This window comes from Prunus avium, chromosome 1 (genome assembly GCF_965620075.1).
Source record: "Prunus avium chromosome 1, drPruAviu1.hap1.1, whole genome shotgun sequence".
In the NCBI taxonomy this organism is placed as follows: domain Eukaryota; kingdom Viridiplantae; phylum Streptophyta; class Magnoliopsida; order Rosales; family Rosaceae; genus Prunus; species Prunus avium.
The window spans coordinates 57377298-57397657 of NC_142284.1; the positions used below are offsets into that span (position 1 = coordinate 57377298).

The following is a 20360-nucleotide window of genomic DNA, read 5'->3' on the forward strand; positions in this document are numbered from 1 at the left end:
TATTGGTTGACATATGCGTGACAGCTGCTATAGCCCTCACTCTTCCTTTTCAAGAAATTAATAGCATCAATCTCAATTCTAAACGGCATTTTCCTTTGGATAAAGTTGTGCACGTTTACTTTATGAAATTCAATACCAACTTTATATTCTCTAAAACAATAGTCAAATATAACCAAAAAAACCAAAAAACAAAAAACAAATAGTCAAATTGGCTTGATCACTTTCTATATATAGATACAATCCCCGTGACCCTATTTCACATTCCTCAAAAGCTCTCCCTTCTCCATTAATTATAGCAATGGCTTCTAAGCTCTTTTCTCTTGTAGCATTTTCATCATTTCTCATTATTTTCAATCTCCTTAGCTCTCCGTCTTTAGCTGATGTCCCTCTAAACACTCCTCTCCCACCAGAAACAATCTGCAAATCCACCCCACACCCTTCTTATTGCATATCTGTTCTTCCCCACAAAAATGCCAATGTCTATGACTTTGGTAGGTTTTCAGTCCAGCATGCACTTTCCCAATCCCATAAGCTCTTTGATTCAATTGAAAAGTATCTTCAAACTAGCTCAGCTTTGCCACAGCCAGCAATCCAAGCACTTGAGGATTGCAAGCTGCTTGCATTGTCAAACATAGATTTCTTATCAAGCTCCCTCCAAACTGTCAACAAGACAAGTGGTGTTCTTTCTAGCTTGGCTGCTGATGATTCCCAAACCTTGCTTAGTGCCATTTTAACCAACCACCAAACTTGTTCTGATGGGATTGAATCTCTGCCATCTTCAGCTGGAAGTGCCATCAGTGATCTGTCGGTTCCAATTTCTAACAACACAAAGTTGTACAGTGTCTCTTTGTCTCTGTTCACCAAGGGTTGGGTGCCTAAGGACAAAAGTGGGGTGCCAAAGCGACCCAAGAGGCAATTCAGGTTCGGAAAGGGACGGTTGAACCTGAAGATGTCAAGCCACGCTCGCGCAATTTATGACGCTGCTATCAATCATCGGAGAAGAAGGCTTCTTCAGGTAGGAGATGAAGAGGTTTTGGTGAAGGACATTGTGGTTGTGTGTCAAGATGGAAGTGGAAACTTCACTACCATCAATGAGGCCATCGCCATCGCACCAAATAACTCTGTTGCTAGTGATGGCTACTTTTTGATATATATCACTGCCGGTGTATATCAAGAGTATGTGTCAATTATATCGAAAAAGAAGTATCTGTTGTTCATCGGAGACGGCATCAACCAGACAATCATCACAGGAAACAACAGTGTAGGAGATGGCTCGACAACTTTCAACTCTGCTACTTTAGGTGAGTTAATTCAAACATTCATACTAAATTGCAAACGTCATTTTCAGAACCGCACATTCAGACATAATTAATTCAAAAAACATTAGTGGTTTGATTTTATTACAAAGTCTGTTAATAATGGTTTCCAATTTATAGTATGACAACATAACATATTAGATTATCTTAGACTTTAAAAAAAAAACTAAATGTTTACAATTGCAAATATTTTATTGATGATTAATAAGCTAATTAACTTCATGATCAATATTGCAGCTGTGGTGGCAGAAGGGTTTATGGCAGTGAACATTACTGTTCGTAACACGGCTGGACCAAGCAAAGGGCAGGCAGTTGCACTCCGAAGCGGGGCAGATTTGTCAGTTTTCTATAGCTGCAGCTTTGAAGGCTACCAAGACACCTTATACACGCATTCTCTCAGACAGTTCTACAGGGAATGTGATATCTATGGAACAGTTGATTTCATATTTGGTAATGCTGCTGTTGTTTTCCAAAACTGCAACATATATCCTCGTCAGCCTAACAAAGGGCAATTCAATCCCATCACTGCTCAAGGTCGAACTGACCCGAACCAGAACACAGGGACCTCAATTCACAACTGCACCATTAAACCAGCAGCCGATTTGGCCTCAAGTAACTTCACTGTCAAGACCTATCTTGGAAGGCCATGGAAGGAATATTCAAGAACAGTTTACATGCAAACTTTCATGGATAGTTTTATAGATCCTGCAGGTTGGCATGGTTGGAGTGGTGATTTTGCACTGAGCACATTGTATTATGCTGAGTACAATAACACAGGTCCTGGATCCAGCACTGCCAATAGGGTTACATGGCCTGGTTACCATGTGATCAATTCAATTGATGCTGCTAATTTCACAGTTTCCAACTTCTTGCTGGGGGATAATTGGGTGCCTCAAACTGGTGTGCCTTACACTGGTGGCTTAATTTGAACCACTTAATGTTAAATTTATGGCTGTGTTTGTTTTTTTTAATGTCTTTTGTTTAAGAAGCATCAAAGCTTCCAGCTTCTGTAACTCAGGTTTTTTTGTAAACTGTGGAAAGCAATATTTATTTCTTCAAATTGGAACATGTGTATGATTTCTTCATAATTAGAATAAAACTCTTTTGCATACGCGGGTTAGACCAGTTGGTCAGGATGTAGTGAGCCCGCCTACCCCCTTTGCACCCAAATTCGAATCCCCTCGCCTCCAAAACGGTGTTAATTAGATGAATTTAGATTATCATTTGTATATATAAAAAGAAAAGAATAAAACTCTGGCTATAGGTAAAGGCATTAAATATTTTGAGAGCCAAAATCCCCACCAACTTCTTGTTGTGTCCTTCAAAATAAAGCATGTTTGGTATAGAAGACACCTCAGAAGCCATACAACAAACATGTTTAATAAGAATCTTAATTAGAAATTTAAATGAGTTTTAGCTAAAGTGAAGCAATACCAACCCAAAGTCGCTATGTATGTTACAACAAACAAACCCTTATGAGCGCTTTCATAGGGGAAATTACACTCCATGCAATGACATATAAACATGCATGAAACATAAAATCAATGGCCAAACTCATTTCTCGTGCCACCGAACCATTTTTTTCTCCACCAAACAAACTTTAGCTCCATCCATCTTTTGAGACCTCTCGCTTCGCTCTCTCTCTTTCAACATCTATCTGTAACGTGTCCCTTATATTCTTCTTCCCTCCCTAGCCATCTTCCTCCAGCACCCCATCCCCAATTCTTCTCCCTCTTCACCCTCCAAAAAAAAAAACAAAAAACCCAAAAAAAAAAAAAAACACAAACACCTCCCTCTGCAGTCCTCCTTCCATGAATCTCTGATCAGTGTGGTGTGGTTTTCGCAATGTCTCGCTAATTTAAATGTATAAATTATGACGAGGATGGGCAAGTAAGCGAAGAATCACATCCACCACTGATCTGGGAAAAATTAAAGAGAAATGGAGGTGCAGAGGATGAGGCAGCTGATGTTGTTATGGTCTAGAATACAAAGCAGCCGCGTGGCCCTCGTGGGTGGGAACCACACCGCCGCCCGATTTTGCACCCGCTAAGTATTTTGCCTCTCCGCGCTATTTCTCCCTCTCCCTCTCTGCCCTACCAAAAAAATTAAATTTCTTCTCTCTTTTGTCATCAAAATATAATCTTTCGTATTAACTACTTAGAAATTCTCAAATTTTGCGACAATGGCCATCAACTTGGTCCAAGGTTTCCGCACCAAGCGCCACCCGAAGCACGCTGCGTCGATCGGGTTGTACCCAGATGCCAAGTACTTGGTTATTCGGATCCCAGACTCTAGAGCATTGATGCTTCTTAGCCGTTCTTTGATTCTGGCTCTCTGCATAGTCTCGCTGCCGTGGTTGAATTCCCTCCTTTCAACCGCAACCACTTCTTCTCCCGAAATAACTACCTCTGACGTCATGAGCCCCGTTAATATCGGGCTCCTGCCTTTGATCTTCCGCGACTTGGCCAACGAAGGCCTGTTCAAGAGAGGCACGCGTAAGGCTGTCTTCGTGAGCGGCCACCAAGACGAAGAGGCTGTCAAGAGATCAGAGATCCTCGACGTTAATGAGACGGAGCTCATCGACGCTGAAAAACAAAGCTCAATCCCCGACAACTCAATTGACTTCGCCTTCGTCTCTTCCTTCCCCACCGCCTCTAAATTCCTCGAAAGGACCCTTAAAGTTGGCGGGATCGTCGCGCTTCAGCTTAGCGACAACCCCGCCAGTGGCTTCAAGAAGCCTGAGAATTACAAGATGGTATACTTGAGACGGTTCGACTTGACCGTTTTGGCCATGAGGAAGACCGGAAAGGCATCCGAAACGACTTCTCCCACCCGGAGACGGCTCTTTGCCGAGGAGGCAAAGAAGGAAGCCTTGAAGAATCTAGAAGACGTGCTTCTCGAACCCCCAAGAGCCTCGTCCTTGAAATCGAGAAGGTACTTGAAGCGAACAAGGTATCTCCCGGATTTGATGGGTGACTCTCTTGAGAGCTACCCTCGAAGGGTGTTCATAGACGTAGGGTTGCCGGAGAAGGAAGGCGGGAGCGGGACGAGCTGGTTCGCGAAGAACTACCCGACCCGGAACAAGAACTTTGAGATGTACAAGATCGAGACGGTGACGGAGGAGAGCTCCGGGAAGGAGGTGGTTCAGACCGGGATGTCGGAGTGGCTGAAGAAGAACGTGAAGGAGGAGGAGTACGTGGTGATGAAGGCCGAGGCAGAGGTGGTGGAGGAGATGATGAACACCAAAGCGATCAACTTGGTGGATGAGCTTTTCTTGGAGTGCAAGCCACAGGGGCAAAATGGGAAGAAGGGTGATAATAATAGTAATAGTAATACTAACTATGTGAGGAGTCGCAGGGCTTACTGGCAGTGCTTGGCTTTGTACGGACAGCTTCGGGACGAAGGTGTTGCGGTGCATCAATGGTGGGGTTAGACAGAAAAAAATAAGTTTTGAGCCGGAGAGAGAGAGAGCTAGAGAGAGAGAGAGAGAGAGAGAGAGAGAGAGAGAGGGGTAATGATATAGAAAGCAAGTAAAATCTTTGTTTTGTTTTTTGTTTTTATTATTTTTCTTATGCGTCTGTTGTGTTGGTGTGTACTAGTTTTATGTATGGACCTGGAGTTTATATATATGATTCGTCGTCCTGAAGAAGAAGAAGAAGAAGCTTTCTGCAGAATTATGACGAGGACGAAGACCACGATGCTTTTGTAACATGAGGGATTGTTTCAACTGAGAGTTGGAAGGGTGTTCTCCTATTAAACAAACCAAAAAGAAACAGAGATACATATATAGAGTGTGTTGTTGCTAATTCTTTCATTTAATCTTGTACTTGTATATCAATGTGGATCAAGATTCAGAATTGGGATCATGGTTACATGCTAGTGAGAAATTTCAAAATCTTCTCAATATATGCGAGGCATCTATTAAGCTTCTTTATAGTATATATATATACTATGAATTATATGAAAATGATTATTAAGTTTATTATTTAGATGTTATATCTTGTGTGGATTCAAATGCTCTACTTTCAATTTGATGATCAGGTGTTGAAAGAATTTATTGGCTATGGGGATCCCACCATCTCAAGGATAGCTAGAGGGAAATTTTGTTATGAATAATGGCTTTAGCCGGGCTAAGTGTCACTTTTATTGAGATATCTGAATGTACTATGTTTGAATCTCTTCCACTCGATGTATATTTCATTTAATTTGAGAAGACTTTGAATTCAAATCTCATAAACGACAGTTGCCAAATTAAAATTTAAAAATTTACAGGTTTCTTCACGTGTAGATTCTAGAGCACATTTAGAATCCACAAATAAATATGACAATTGTATCGTTATGTGTGAATGTCCAATTACTCGTTTCAAAGATTGCCTATGCCTTGGCCCATATGTAGTTTAGTACCCAATAATTTTTCCATTCCTTGGCATGACTCTAGCTAGTAGCTTGGTTTGTGAACATTCATCCATACAAAATAAAACCTTATCAAAGTTCAAGCAGTCACAATCAAAACCAAAAGCTCCAATTTTTCTTCCCAAAATTACCACATAGTAATTATTAACATCGTACACCAGCAGGCCTTATCCTGCTTTTCTTATTTGTCACAAGTCACACCACCTATTTTTTGCATCAATGCGACAATTTAAACACAGCACAAAGCGACAAGACACACCAAAAAGGCCTAAAAAAACCTAGTTAATTACAATTCTCACGGGCTATGCCCACAACAGAGTTGGCAACATCAAACAAAATCCTGAGGTTCTGCTGCTGCAAGTTGGCTATCACGTTCAGCACTGAGTTCACATTATTAGGCGCAGCAGCCATTGCCAAGCAAGCCACTGACCCTGAGCTGCTGTGAATCAAGCTGTTCTCCAAAGGCAATGTCAACTTCAAGCCTGTGAATTGCAACGTGATGGTTGGGGCCACAGCTTCATTGGTTGCAGCAAAACAGGTGTCGAAGGCCCCCAATGACGAAAATGTACCCTTCACTTGCTTTCTAAATTCGTCCCGCAGTGCAGTGTAAACGGGTTGCACGAATCGGGTTATGACCGTACCCGAGTCTATTATGGTTCCAGCTCCTGTGTTCGGATTGAATGCTAGGAGCTCCGGGGCAATGGGTACGGGAACCCGGCCCACGGTGATTCCAGTGAGGTTGACGTAATACAATGAGGGCCGGCGTGGGTTTCTTAGAAGTGGGGTGGTTCGGATTGATTTGGGTTGGCCTGCTGGGCCAAGTTTGAGTGACCCAGAAAAGTAGTAGGATTTGAAACTCGGTAAACAATATGAAAACACGCCCGAGTAGAGTGACCCGGATTGTGAGAGTAGTGACATGGATCCACGACCCAAGCCCAATAACCCTTGGGACGGAACAGACCCACCCGAGATGGAATTGATGCAGCCAAAAGAGTATTTTGGAATAACATCATTGCCTAATCTCAAAGCATCTTGTACAAGGATGGCAGAAAATGATGAATCTCCACCGTACGATTGGTTAAAGAAACATCCATTGGTTCCAGTAGACCCTATGGCTGGGCAAGAGAGACCCCTAGCTTGGGCACACTCGGGCACGGAGCAATCCAACGACATGTAAGTGGTCGAAGAGTTGGTCAAGAAGGTGGTGGAGGGGCACCCGATGCACCTGGAACACGGGGCCCAAGCAATGTCATTGCTAGTGTCGAGGACCATGAACATGAGCTGGCCCGGGGTACCGAGCTTGAGCCGGACCACATAGTTGGCAATGTTGAGGACCTGCTGGCCCGAAGCGATTGGAGCCGAAGTGGTTTTTTGGGCCACTAGGGTTGACAAGTAATTGACCCTTGCTGGGTCTTTGGAGGCCATGTTGAGGACTGTGGTGACCCAAGAGTCTGTCTTGGGTGGGCTGAAGGGAGAGCATTTGCTGTAGGTGGGAATGATGGAGAGGTCTTGTGAGCCGTCGGATTGGGAGGCACAAGGGTCAAGGGCTTTGGTGATAGAGATTAAAAGAGTGAAGAAGAAGAAGAAAAAGAAAGGGGTTATCTTCAAGTCCATGACTTTGGTTTGTGTGTGTCTTAGGTAGTGAGACCTATATATAAAAAGTTAGATAGGTGGAGTGAAGTTATTGTAGGCACACTTAGAATTATTGGCAGTTGGGAATTTATAGGTTATATCCTATATGAGAGAGACTTGGATAATAGTTGGTTTTGTGATATTTTACAATGGAGATGGAAGCATGTGAAAAACTAGCTAAGATATGGGACCAGGTCTAAGAATAAACCCAAAAATGATGAAAAAGAAAACCATGTGTCGTTTCATAATAAGGAGGGAGCAAGTTGGGGTGTATCATGTGGATAAATGACATAGTTAGTATCAAGCTCTAATTGGTCCAAAGAATGTCATTACTTTCATCATGTATAATGTTTTAAGGTAAATTCAAGACCGCAAATTCTGAATAAATGCAATTACATGCAAAACCGTACATATCATGTAAATTCAAATCTTTTCTAAGTTGTGAAAGTTTGAATCTAGAACGTCTGAGTTTACAGCTCGTCTCATACTTATTCATTTGAATAGTTTTTGATCAACTTTTTTACTAATCAATTCTTGGGATATTAGTTATTTTTTGGCAATTAATTCTTGATATTGTCTAAATCCCATTGTGAGTTCCAGCTCATTCGTAATCGTAATTCAATGTTAAAGAAGCCAAGATTGGAGGAGGCTTTGGAGATGGATGACAGCACCTCAAGATATCTTTTGTTTCTTGTCCGTTCATGGGCCGATCCAGGGATCCGGTCGGTCACGGGGCTAAAGAAGACTTTCTTTCTCCTCATGGACCGGGTCCACACTCTCAAGTTCTTCTCTGTAAGCAGAGAATCAAACCAAAAACAGATAGGACGGGGCAAACAGACACGTGACCCAACCCAAGTACAGATAGGACATGGGGAAACAGGCACGTGATACCCAACCCAAGTACAGTGAGAGCTTCAATTTGTTTAAAACTACTTAAACAAATTGCCAAATCAACTATGCTAAATAAGCAAGTTGCAGACAATAAACAATAGACAACAGGAATTTGTCCTTACCAATGCTCTCTCACACTTACCCAAATATAAAAAATTTAAAATAAAATAAAACAAAAGGCTCCTTTATATAAATAGTTAGACACGCACGAGAACAACTGTCAGCCGTTGTATAAGTAATCACGTAGATTACTGACACAAACATAAGTCCTTCTTTGAAAAATTTCACAACAGTTCGTAAATGAAAATAGGAGCTTCTAAGTTTTTTTTATTTTTATTTTTTCACTTTCAATTTCCAATTTTGCACCTTATGGTTTAGCCTTGCGCAGTATTCTATATGCCCAAACTAGCTCAATATCCTGCATCGGTTGTAAGAAGATTGGTGTATGATTTTTTTATATATTTAAAACAAGTGATATTGAGATAGAGGAAATCATTGTTCTTAATTGCTTGAATTAAGAGCCCATTGAAGATTGGCGTATGATCTTCGCATAAAGCTATACAAATCCGAAAATAAAATAGAAAAAGAAAGTAAAAAACTGCTGATAAATGAAGCTGACTAAAATGACTCAGTGAGAGAGCCCACCATACTCACGAGATTTCACTGTTCAATTGATTGCCATCATAAAGGAGAGAACACAAGACAAGATTGCTTTACAGGCCAAACCAAAAAATAAAAGCGTGAAATTGCCAAGAGGCTAGACCACTATCATTACACTTATTTAGGGCATTGGTGGACCACAACCTCCAAGATGTTACAATAATTTCCAACTAAATGCATAGTGATTTGGATGTCCTTTGAAAATACCGGAAAGAGAGTAGGGCATCTTGAGTTTACAGGTGCTCTCGTGACCCTTGTCAATAATTTAATCTACAAAGAGCCACGCTAGTTGCGGCGCAAAGATGCAAAGGGTACATTCATACGGCATGGGCAAGGTTGGTTGAGAGTTTTCTTGCACGTCACCGGCTGTATACAACCACGTGTTTTCTTTGTCATTACTTAACTTAGCACGTGATGAAAGAGATAAACATATAATGTATATAAAGAAAAGAATTACTTGATTTTAGGATCCGACCATACTAATCTTAAAAAGAGCCAGAATCTTGTAAGCGTACATCAGTTCGTAATTACAAGTCTCTCCTATTTTGCAATTTCTGATTCATTCGAAAAAAATCTCTCCTGTTCCGTTTCGCAATTTCCCAACACTAATAAGTCTGACTTAGAGCATCTCCAAGGGAGATGTCAAATACCAAACATCAAATTTAAATTTGATGGCTGATGTGGCAATTTGACATCTTACACAGCTTTACACTCCACCCGATATGTCAAATTAAATCATTATTTTATTACATTTTAGTGTTGATTTATTTTTAATTAAAAAGAATAGAAAAGAAAAAATAATAAAATATTCATTTGACATCTTGCTTTTGGGATGTCAAAAATAACATCTCAATCTGCAGCCTTCATTCCACATCAGGTTTGACACATCGGTTGGAGTGTGTGAGATGTTATTTCTAGCTGTTAAATGCCTATGTGGTACTTTTGACATATCGGTTGGAGATGCTCATTTTCCTTTTATTTTTTTTTCCCTTACATCAAACTCCAATGTATTGTTCCTTACATCAAACTCCAATGTATTGTTACTACACAGATTCTTGACGAGCTTGCAACACTTCAAAGAAATCGTATTCTAGTATTGCCAACATCAATACTCAATGCAGAGATCTTAAGGAAAGCACAAAACTGGAGAGGGTAGATAACATCTCAAGGAAAGCAACTCCATAGCATATCTTAAAACATCAGTTCTGTTACTTTAACCTTTTTTTTTTTTGGTCGGAAAAAGAAGGGATGCAACACGAGGACTTCCCCAAACCCTCTGTTACTTCGACTTTATTGCTACTCTATACAATATTGAATATTCACAGTTTTTTTTTTCCTTTCAACGAAACAAAAAAAAACTATCTTGCTGTAATTTCCTCCAAATATTAACACGGCGTGAAAAGAAAATAAAAGACAGTTGGTCGAGAAATGACCTTAGATTGCAACAGCACACTCAACATAAGAACAGTACTGGTCTCGCCTCCCGAAAACACTCCATACTAACAGCTGATCTTGATCAGCAGTCGCACAACAGGATAACAGATGAACTGAAGCTGAAGCACAGATAAAAAAAATAGATGAGTTCCACCGAAACAAAACTAGCCATATATAATTTCACAAATAAGGATGTCAAGTAACAAGTGAGGTATGGCATAAAAACAGCACAACTATGGTTCATAATGAATGAAAAATCTGTATATCAGGTAAGTAACCTCTGGCGGGAAACGTGTTCTAAGAGCGGGATAGGAACTTCTAAGAGTGAAATACAACCTATATGCATCGATTTCTGCCTATGAAAAGCATACAACATTACTGCATTAGTCCTTTGTAGTTCCACAACGAGCGCAAAACGACATATAACTTTGGTACTACTACAATGTAACAGTACAAAAAAAATATTGGTAAGTATTTAAACAAATTTGATGAAGGAAACTTCATCAATTTAAACAAATTGCACTACATCCTGATTCTACAATTTAATAATTATCACTCTGCAATAGGTTCTTAGCAGCTGGTATGAAGTATTCAATGCCTGAACATCCCTATAAATGGAAAACCCGAGTCTTGAATAGGTCATGAATTTATGAATACAGAAGAAAAAAGATGAGAAAGGAAGAAACCAAATTCAAATTTGGTTCAATGCAGCCACAAATCAAGTAACCCAACCTCACATCGAATTTATTTAATTCTTTATTATCAAAACTTGTTATGACCAATAAAAATCAGAGGTTTATTTTAGCTTTCTTCTTAATACCTCAGGTAACAAACAGTAGTTAAGAACCAATAACTGACCCATAATGCACACAAGCGTCATCTCATTTAAGCAAATAAGCATCTAAATATATTTGGATTGCAATCATGACTTTCAAATAAAACATAGCTTAAACCATCCAACCTATATTTAACCTTGTTGAACGCTGAATATAACCATACACCAGCAGGGAAACCTAAGCAAGAAACAGCCATAGCAGATTCCACACAATTCACTTTCCTCATTCATCATCCATACATAACTTACTCTAAGATGTATCACGAATCCCTGAATTCTACAGGTTTAGCATGCCCAATGCCACAAATAAGGCACCATGAGAGTGCCATTTATCCTCTAATTACTACGGTGTCAATCTCCCATCTTGATGCAAGGGTGATCATCTTGAAGTAAATCAGCTAGGTTGATAATCGTTGCAACTTGCATGTACTTTTAAATTACAGGAAACAGTCCATTCCATGATAGACTAATAGCCTAAGAGAGCATAGGTTCTAACAAAACTCTCAGAAACCAATTGGCAAATGAGATATGAGTCATCTATGATATTTCAGTTTCCAGCTTCCCAACTAGATAAGTCTGTCAACCTTTTCAAAACTATCCATCTCTTCATGGATATGCTTCTTCATGGGATCTTCCAATTAGAATACTGATGACAAACCTAGGGTCGGTAACTCACCATGTGCTTAAGTCAAAATGTAGGAATAATTCATTTTAAATCTGATACTGTGTCCTACCAGAGTATAATTCATTTTAAATCTGATAGCATGTACTACTACCAGAGTGTAAATGTTGTGACTCTCCATTAAATAAAATAGTCGAAGCAATAGTCTGAATCAAAGTCATTTGATTTGAAGGAAAGAAAAGATAGACCTTGTTCTTAAACCTGATCAGATGGTACATACACATCTTGGGAACTTAAGACTAACCAGATTCCAGAGAAAATTGAGACTCAAAAGAGCTCAAGAGCACAACCACATGCCCTCACGCACAGTGCATGGATAATGAATAAAGGTCAAGATTATATTGCAATGATAAAACATTCTGTGCAAGCATCTTGCCACAGCATGGACAGCTTTGAAGAGTTTATAAGTAATGGAACATTAAAAAATAGTATTTTATTTAAAAAGAGAAGAAGAAAGAAATGCTAAAGGAAAACAAATGAGGATGAAAATGCTGCTAGAGATTGGTCATAGAATACTGAGATGCATACCTTTTCTTATCAGGAAGCCACCTTTCCCTTGACGATGATGACTGGACATTGCACATGGTTAGCGCAATAATTGCTTACACTTCCCAAAAACATCCTGTGTGCACAGTACAAAAGGTGAATGCTGCCATGTTTTAGCAAACCAAAGGAGTAGAATTGACGTGAATCATACTTTTATCTCACTAACTGAAGTTACGGTCTACGCAGATGTAGTGGGTCTAGTGACTCTATCTGTTTAGTATCTTCTCCTGGGCTATAAATCTCTAAATAGTTTACATGACCCATATTGAAAACAGAAGAAACCAAAGACTCTAATAGTAAACGAGTAATCGTCTTAAGTTCAAGCCTACAATCACCATGTCATACTCCTCCCATCTGACACAGTCAGAGGGATGGAGCATGTGCATCCAAGGTAGCAACTCTAGAAGGAAAACATGTTGCCGACAGGACTCTAAACACTATAAAGATGGTCCATTACACAGAAACATGAAAGCACAAGCTTGCTGAAATAGTTTCCATAGCATATACACCTCGTAGAAGTGTTTAAGCTCATCAACTTCTTTCAAGATAGAACTCAGACATTTATTCTATGATCCTTTGATAACCCAGCTGGAACCCTACAGCCTATGGTTCTCAAAGACCTCAAGGTCCCTCCTTCAGCAGTACTCTTGGCTCCACCATGTTCAAGTAGTAGCTCTAGACTAGTTATATGGCTCCTATGTAACATTATGGTGCCAATGTGTAGTTTCAGTCGTTTCATTAAATTTGAAAAGAAACAAAATACTTACCTTTTTAGAGGACCAAAAGCTCTGGACCCCATGACGAGCAAATCAGCGTGCAAATTCTCAGCAGCTTCACCAATTTTCTCCTTCGGATCCCCAACAACCACTTGGGTTTTCACATTCACCTACGCCCCAAGGGCCAAGATAATATTTTTCAAAACAAAAATTGAAAAATTGAACCCTCCAATTAAATCAGGTCTTATGTCTTATCAGTAAAGCAACAGGCTTTAAACCCTGAATAAACCCTAACCTTCTTCTCGGAACAAATCCTCAAAGCGTATTCCATTATGGCCTCCGTGATTCGCCTCTGGTGCGCCTCGATCGCAGCGTTGAACGCAGGCACCTCCAAATCGCCTAAACCAATTTTATCGAGAGTTAATTCATCAATTTCAGGCCACCAAAAAAAGTCTATGAATTCATTGAGTCAAAGCGAACGGTGGATTGTGGTGGTGATTGTGGGGGGAAAGGGATGGAACTTAACTGGGCCCACCGAAGGGGATGGCAGGGGGGCTGAGGCCGGCGGCGATGGACGGCGGAGATTGGACGTGGAGGACGACGAAGTGGCCTGCGGAGGTGGTAGAGTCGGGGGCAGGGGATCGGAGCTTGAGGTTGTCGAGGGCCCAGCTCAAGGCGTTCATGCTCTCCTCGCTGCCATCAACGGCCACGATCACGCATCCGAGGTTCCCAGCCATGAATGGTTTTTCAACTCAAATTTGACCTGCGATGGCTCTAAAAGGAGATGTCCACCTTCTACTAACTCTGATACGACTTCGAGTCCCACCAAAATTTTCAGTTAACAGAAAAATTTTCATTACCATTTTTTAATTATCAATATTTATATAATAAATTAGTAATAAAATATCAATATATTGATGAGAGTATTGAATTCAAACTTGATGCACAACACAACAGGCTTTTATTTATTAGAAGTTCCTTGGAGAAGATGGTAAGTATTTTTGTATATGATGAATACATTTCTGTCAACCACAGTATGATATGTGCACATAAAGTTTTCTTTTTGTCTCCTTCCAGAAAAAGAGACCAGTATAAAAGCACTTTTTAAAATGGATGATATCAATTTCAGTGGTTTGCTTTTAGTCAGGCAAGAAAATTCTCAGGCTTTATGAAATGTGGAGAATAGGCGGTTGAACAAAAACAAAGAGAACCCTAAAGGCATCATCATCCGTCCGGCCATGATCCGACATGGCAGAAGCTCGACATGCGAGATCAATGACACCATTGCAGTCAAGCATAAGGGGCATTAGAAGTGAACATCACAGGTCCCGGGAAAAATAATTTCATCTTCTTCCTTTCAGGCTCCATATGTTGCCACCGATCAATGGCCGTATACAAAAGCTATTTGATAAACCCTAAAAATGATTAGCAGCGATGCACATTATGATTGACCAGTCACAATTACTCTTACTCTCCTGCAGAAGTTGTGATCATCAACCCTGTAGTGTGTTCTTACAAGCAAAGCTTCTAAATTGCGTTCAAGCACAAAACCTAAAAGTATAAAGTTAGAGAAAGACAAGAAGATCAAGCATAAAAATGAAGCATCCACGTCCATAAACATGGACTAGTATCACAGGTAATTTATGAAACAACAAATAAATTAAAAGCTTGCATGCATCCATAGCCATAATGCATAGTATTAGCATACAAAACCCCAACTCTCAACGTTTAAAGGTCCAAAACTTAAGCCTCTAAATATAAATTCAAACAACAAAAAACTAGGTTTAATGAGGGGAAAATTTAACTGACAACAGAAACCAAACAGAGAAGCTCTCTAATCAAAATGGGGAATAACTACGCTTTTTTAGGCACGAAGCCCCCTGTGTAGACTGACCATGCGAGTTGAAGTATCCTGAGATCCCCTTGCGGCTGAACCAGTCTGATAGCCAGTCCTCCCTGATCCGGCATATGCAGCATCTTGATAACGAGAGTTTTGCCCTGAGCCTCGGTACTGACCTGCTCGGTCCCTAGAATACCCACCTCCAGCATTTTGGTTGAATGATCTGCCTCCAGTGTTGTATCCGGCACGCCCACTGCCACCACCTTGCCTTCCTTGATTGAAGGACAGGTTGTTGTCCTGCCATCTACCACCCCCAGCAGCTGTTCCAGTAGCATAGTCCTGGTTGTCTCTACGCCTTTGAGGTAGATCTAACCCACCACCACCTATCCTTGCTTCTGTTGCCCTTTCATTACTTTCTGCAAGGATTGCCAGTTTCTCAGTCAACTGGAAAGCTAGCGCCTGCAACCTAGTCTGCTCAATGTCATGGAAAACGATGCAACGTGTTGGCTGGTCCCAACTTGCAAAGAGCTCTTCATTGACCATCATCTTGCTAACAATGCTATGAATCTGGGCCTCTGAAAGGTCAAACAACTTGGTGAGTTGTTCCAAGCTCAGAGTCTTATAGGATGAGGAGTAGGTGAAAAGGTAGGTCCTCAGAGCTTCTTCCTTGATCTTAGCCTTGAGCATCTCAAGAACATTCTCACGGTTCGGGAGGAGCTTCCAAACATCAAGAGAATTGATGACATCAAAGGCCTTTTGGAAGTCACCTTTGCCAAGTGCCCTGGAAGCTGCCATCACATGGTCCCTTACATTTTCTGGGGGGCCTGTGAATGTTTGCTTCTCACTCACCTCAAGCAACCTCCTGAATGTCTTACTGATCAGTCTGCGCTTTGCATCATGGATGTTAGCTGCCATGTTAGGCACTTCCAGCAGCATGGCACATATCAAATGTACTGCCTCCAGGAGCTCAGGGTTTATATGCATATGGTAAGGCATTTGTCGTCTCCTCTCCAGCCTTTCCTGAAAACAAAAAGAACAAAAAAATAAAATAAAATACAGGGATGAAGGCAAAGTACACTTAAAACAGGAATACTGTAGAGTCTGCCAAAAAGAAACTAATTTACTCTTCTAGGTCCCCATTTTCTACAACATGGTGGCAAAACCGTTCTTTATTATTAGTTTCAGCTTTTCAGAATGCGAACCATATGTTTTTTCAAACTGTTTTGCTAAACTGAACTATTTCACTGACTTGTTCTAACAAATTCAATTGGTTAGTTTCACACGAATTTTAAATATGATGCCACACTGCAATCTGAAAAATTGCAGCACCATAGGCATTTCAGATAACACACAAGGCAAAAATACCATAAAATTTATAACTCACAGAGTCAGGAAACCCAAAGAAGGTACAATGTTAGTTAAGACCACAAACATTATATCCGCATTAAGCTATAAGAACCTGCATCGTAATGATGACAGCCATGTCAGCCATAACTAGGTTGTGGAATGGGGTGGAAGATTCAAAACTTCGATTTGGCAGAACAATGCAAGCATGAAGAACCTCCATGCATTAGCTCATCATATAGTTCAAAGGTGAAATTAATTCAGTCCTATTTTGAAAACATATCGTAACTTTCCTTGGACCATTTAATCAGCCTGACCAGACCTAATGTAACACATCATCTTACACGAGTATTATGCTAGATACGTTCAGTAAAAAACTCCTCCAAAGGAGCGATAATAATGCTAAGAGGTTAAATACATCATAAATAGTCACCAAAAAGGATACAACTTAAATGATTGGGTAATATTAGTAAGTGTCACCAGCACATTTGTCAGGAAAAGCAACTAGTTGCATACTTGGTCGAAAAACTCCTAGTTGCAACTTCCCAGATCTTATTGCAAGGTGCATATAGAAATACAGAGAATAGAACATGCAGAATTAATCAGCTATTCATTGATAATAGTTTTGGGGATACCAAGATTCTTCTATCATTTTCATCACTTCTTTATTTGGTTGTTGCAAAAACCCAAACTATACCTAAAAAACTAAAATTCTAAACTTGTGGATATTTCTTTTCACATAATCTACTTGTGCAATTTTGGTTGGGTATTTACAGGGACAAAACAGTGACTTCAGATCATATAGAGAGTAGGGATGATGCTATAGAACCCTGATCTCCCCCAACGTTTTCCCAATACTCTCACGTGGGGTTCGTCGCACAATCATACGGGTCGTGCTCCCTGTAATTGAGTTTGGGTTCTAAAGCATTTTCCTAGAAAGTAATATGCGCACAAGCATATAATATAAAAATATATATAATAACAATAATAATAATAACCACTTGGAAAAACATAACAGAAGCACTGGCATACCTGTTCTGGAGTTTTCTCATGATATCTACTTTGTGAGACACCTTGTGCAAGCAACTCTTTTACTCTTCCGCCTGAATATAGTTCAGCAAGGCAACTATGCCCTTCAGTAATTAATCCACTACGAAACGCACACAGACCAAGTTGTGCCATGGCCCTATTATAAAGTATCTGAGTCGAAATGTCCATCTGCTGAATAACATCTTGCAGGTGACTCATTAGTAGCAAGTCACGGGCAGTGCAAAACTCATTCCGCAGAGCATGGTGGTAAATATCACAAAGCATTGCACGAACTTTAGTCCTCTCATCGCCATACTTGTATATGAGGGAAACCAAAATATCCATCATTGTCCTGCTACTCTCTGAAAAGGTAGGTTTTCGAGGAACCAGCTCGGGAATTACAATAAATGGAGATGGACCGCGACTTTCCTCAGCCACTTTAGGCTCTTCACCATTATCGCTCTCTCCAGTCTGCTCAGACAATTTTCTCATGGCATCATAAACTTCCTGTGGCTTATAATAAATGAGTTCGACCCGCCTTAAGGCTACCTTGGCAGCAGCTTTGTAATTACCCACTCGTTCTAAATAATCTTGAACATTTTGCGCTAGACACAAAAACATAGGCTCATCCCTGAGTCTTTCAATGTACTCACGAGTATGGGGATCAATGCACTGCAAGCTCTTGAAGAACTCAGTATCTATCCTTTCTAAGAAGGCCACCAAGTTTCCCCAGACCCTAATTGTCCCATCATAATCTGGTCCTTTCTGGGATTCATTCTCATCAGGTTCCACCATGTCATCCACTGTAATGTTAGGATACTTCACAAGAATATCAAGTATAACTTGCATATTCTGCACGCACTTCTTCCACACATTTATTGGCATGTGCCCATTGAGACCAGGATTCACATCAAACTGAGCAGAAACAACACTAAAAAATATCTCCAGCTTCTGTGCAGGGGTCTTAGCAACCTTTGTCAAGAAGGTAAGCTGCTCAACCTGCTCAAACCTTCCAGTTCCCTTCCTTCCCCGAGCAGCCACAACCTCTTTAAATTTCTTGTTAACTGTATCCCATGTGATCTCGCTTGGGTCCTTCATGAATTGCCTATCCATGAGCTTGTCTTTCTTACTCATCTTCTTCTCCCAGCCTTCATCAGTTTGGTCATCCTTTTCATCTTCTTCTTCATCCCCATCATCATCACTATTTGACATTACAATATCAGTAGGATCCTCAATTTCAGAAACTGATCCGTCGTCTTCTGAATCCTCTTCTGCTTCCTTCTCCTCGTCACTCTGCTCAGGATTCTCCCTATACTTATTAATCAATTCCTCATACTGCTTATTGTTCTTCTTCAATTTCTGTTTCATTGAGTTCAAGGCCTTGGCGTTGCTACTACTCATCTTCTTCTTAGCATCCTTGTTTGCCAAAGCCTGGGCCAAAAAGTCTTCCAACAATACAAGCGCTTTTATGTATAGAGTGGGTACTTTAACAGCCTCTGTAATACGCATGACCTTCTCAAGTTGCTTATTTATCTTGTCAAAGCTCTCTTGCAAGCTAACCCAGTCATTGATATTCATGGCATTCTTCATTTGGTGAACAGTTGCCGACAATTCATCAAAGCGCTTGTCTTTCGCTGATCTAACGACACGCCTTTCATCATCAGGGTCATCGCTGTCACTTTGATTAACCTCAAGGTATCGGTTTCCAACTGGTTCAGTGTTAGCCTCACCACCTGTATTTTCAACCTCCTCATCATAGTCACTCTCCTCATCCTCTGAGGAGCTTCCAGGCTAAAATAAGACAAGAAGCAAAAATAAATACAAGAAATTAAGAAACACTGTGCGTTTAAGATTTCACTCTAAAAATAGAAGAAACACGAATTACATTACAATATTACCTGGGTCCAAAAGCGGGAAGACATTCTCTAGTATAAGAATTCCGCAACAAGTCAAGAAAAATCACAAGTATCTGCATTCAGCAGGCACATAAAAAGATCTTACTGTAAGATAGCTAACAGACCAAGCCGAAATAAAAATACACAATTTTACGGCATAAACTCGAAAAACTTGGGTCATATAGAAGAACAAAAATTTCTGTTTGCTTTCCCCGAAACAGGTAGGAAATTCGGCTTAGAGCTTATCTTCCTGTTCGTTAGTAAATCAAACTGAGGCATATTTTCAAATTTACAAAATCATATGAATCTTGTACTAATCCTAATCGAGAGAGAGAGAGAGCAAATTAACAGAATTCGTTTACAGAACAAAAAAGATTGCAGATGTTTCGCTTCGTTTTTCGCTGAATAAACAGATTTCAGATTCAATTCGCTAAACAGATAACGATCTAAAACATATACATATAAAAAAAGTGTGTATTTGAAGAGGAGTTAACGACTTACGGTGGATGAACGAAGCTCTTGTTGAAGCTTTCGTAGCAGAGCTTCAATGGCAGATGGGATGTGAGAGGAAATTAGGGTTTTAGACTCGACACTCTGTTGAAGATAAAATAGTCAATATTAGGGCTGACTGCTGATCCTCAAACGTTTCCTCTTTTATTTAGGATGGGCCGAATTTTGTATTGGAACCCATCATTCTTCTTTCCGCACCCAACAAGGTTTTCTAGATAATTTAAATACCGAATTTACCCTTGTAAAAGTTTTTTCTCTCTCTGTCTCTTTCTTCTAACCGGAAAGGCTAGAATGAGGAGGTTGAGTGAGGAGGTTATTTGAGGAAATGAAATCTCACCATCAACAACTAAAAACAAATGACATGGGGGGGGTGCATTGGGGGGTCCACACCCCTTTTGATGGTGAGATGGGCCTCCTCAAATAACCTCCTCACATAGTCTCCTCATTATAGAAGCTCCCTCTTCTAACTAGCCCGATCTATGACCAACAACTTTGCTTGTTTGGTGAATTGGATTATATGGCTGAACTAGGATTATGAATTGGATTAGATCTAATCATGCTAGGTCCAAGCATAGTATGATCGTGAATTTTATGAACTTTAACGATGTCACGTTTAA

The 20360-nt window shown here is 40.3% G+C and overlaps 5 protein-coding genes across 5 annotated transcripts; 2 read left to right on the forward strand and 3 right to left on the reverse strand.

Moving 5' to 3' along the window:
- The first annotated feature begins 273 nt into the window (after positions 1 to 273).
- On the forward strand, positions 274 to 2405 carry LOC110751909 (putative pectinesterase/pectinesterase inhibitor 20). The gene is made up of 2 exons (XM_021952451.2): positions 274 to 1301; positions 1554 to 2405. Exons 1-2 carry the CDS (start codon positions 299 to 301, stop codon positions 2243 to 2245), a joined length of 1695 nt encoding a protein of 564 aa, XP_021808143.2. The 5' UTR covers positions 274 to 298; the 3' UTR covers positions 2246 to 2405.
- A 520-nt stretch (positions 2406 to 2925) lies between these two features.
- On the forward strand, positions 2926 to 5255 carry LOC110751910 (uncharacterized). Its single transcript, XM_021952453.2, has one exon. The coding sequence runs from the start codon at positions 3499 to 3501 to the stop codon at positions 4747 to 4749; it is 1251 nt and encodes a 416-aa protein (XP_021808145.1). The 5' UTR covers positions 2926 to 3498; the 3' UTR covers positions 4750 to 5255.
- A 569-nt stretch (positions 5256 to 5824) lies between these two features.
- LOC110751997 (Eukaryotic aspartyl protease family protein) lies at positions 5825 to 7432 on the reverse strand. The gene has a single exon (XM_021952571.2). The coding sequence runs from the start codon at positions 7341 to 7343 to the stop codon at positions 6012 to 6014; it is 1332 nt and encodes a 443-aa protein (XP_021808263.1). The 5' UTR covers positions 7344 to 7432; the 3' UTR covers positions 5825 to 6011.
- Positions 7433 to 10076: 2644 nt separating this feature from the next.
- On the reverse strand, positions 10077 to 14113 carry LOC110751885 (Adenine nucleotide alpha hydrolases-like superfamily protein). Its single transcript, XM_088253460.1, has 5 exons — positions 13652 to 14113; positions 13421 to 13524; positions 13177 to 13295; positions 12392 to 12485; positions 10077 to 10465 (listed from the first exon to the last, which is right to left on the reverse strand). The coding sequence occupies exons 1-4, from the start codon at positions 13860 to 13862 to the stop codon at positions 12401 to 12403; spliced, it is 519 nt and encodes a 172-aa protein (XP_088109586.1). The 5' UTR covers positions 13863 to 14113; the 3' UTR covers positions 10077 to 10465; positions 12392 to 12400.
- Positions 14114 to 14765: 652 nt separating this feature from the next.
- On the reverse strand, positions 14766 to 19895 carry LOC110764231 (eukaryotic translation initiation factor 3 subunit C). Its single transcript, XM_088253457.1, has 4 exons — positions 19735 to 19895; positions 19237 to 19307; positions 17342 to 19129; positions 14766 to 15985 (listed from the first exon to the last, which is right to left on the reverse strand). Exons 2-4 carry the CDS (start codon positions 19258 to 19260, stop codon positions 14990 to 14992), a joined length of 2808 nt encoding a protein of 935 aa, XP_088109583.1. The 5' UTR covers positions 19261 to 19307; positions 19735 to 19895; the 3' UTR covers positions 14766 to 14989.
- Positions 19896 to 20360: the final 465 nt, after the last annotated feature.

Excerpts from the sequence above, each read along its gene's own strand:
- LOC110751909 (XM_021952451.2), top strand. The coding sequence starts at position 299 with ATGGCTTCTAAGCTCTTTTCTCTTGTAGCATTTTCATCATTTCTCATT. Across the intron at positions 1,302-1,553 it reads TTTCAACTCTGCTACTTTAG|CTGTGGTGGCAGAAGGGTTT; the intron begins GTGAGTTAATTC and ends TCAATATTGCAG.
- LOC110751910 (XM_021952453.2), top strand. The coding sequence starts at position 3,499 with ATGGCCATCAACTTGGTCCAAGGTTTCCGCACCAAGCGCCACCCGAAG.
- LOC110751997 (XM_021952571.2), bottom strand. The coding sequence starts at position 7,343 with ATGGACTTGAAGATAACCCCTTTCTTTTTCTTCTTCTTCTTCACTCTT.
- LOC110751885 (XM_088253460.1), bottom strand. The coding sequence starts at position 13,862 with ATGGCTGGGAACCTCGGATGCGTGATCGTGGCCGTTGATGGCAGCGAG. Across the intron at positions 13,296-13,420 it reads GGATTTGTTCCGAGAAGAAG|GTGAATGTGAAAACCCAAGT; the intron begins GTTAGGGTTTAT and ends CTTGGGGCGTAG. Across the intron at positions 12,486-13,176 it reads GCTTTTGGTCCTCTAAAAAG|GATGTTTTTGGGAAGTGTAA; the intron begins GTAAGTATTTTG and ends CTGTGCACACAG.
- LOC110764231 (XM_088253457.1), bottom strand. The coding sequence starts at position 19,260 with ATGTCTTCCCGCTTTTGGACCCAG. Across the intron at positions 19,130-19,236 it reads CTTCCCGCTTTTGGACCCAG|CCTGGAAGCTCCTCAGAGGA; the intron begins GTAATATTGTAA and ends GTCTTATTTTAG. Across the intron at positions 15,986-17,341 it reads ATGAGAAAACTCCAGAACAG|GAAAGGCTGGAGAGGAGACG; the intron begins GTATGCCAGTGC and ends TTTTGTTTTCAG.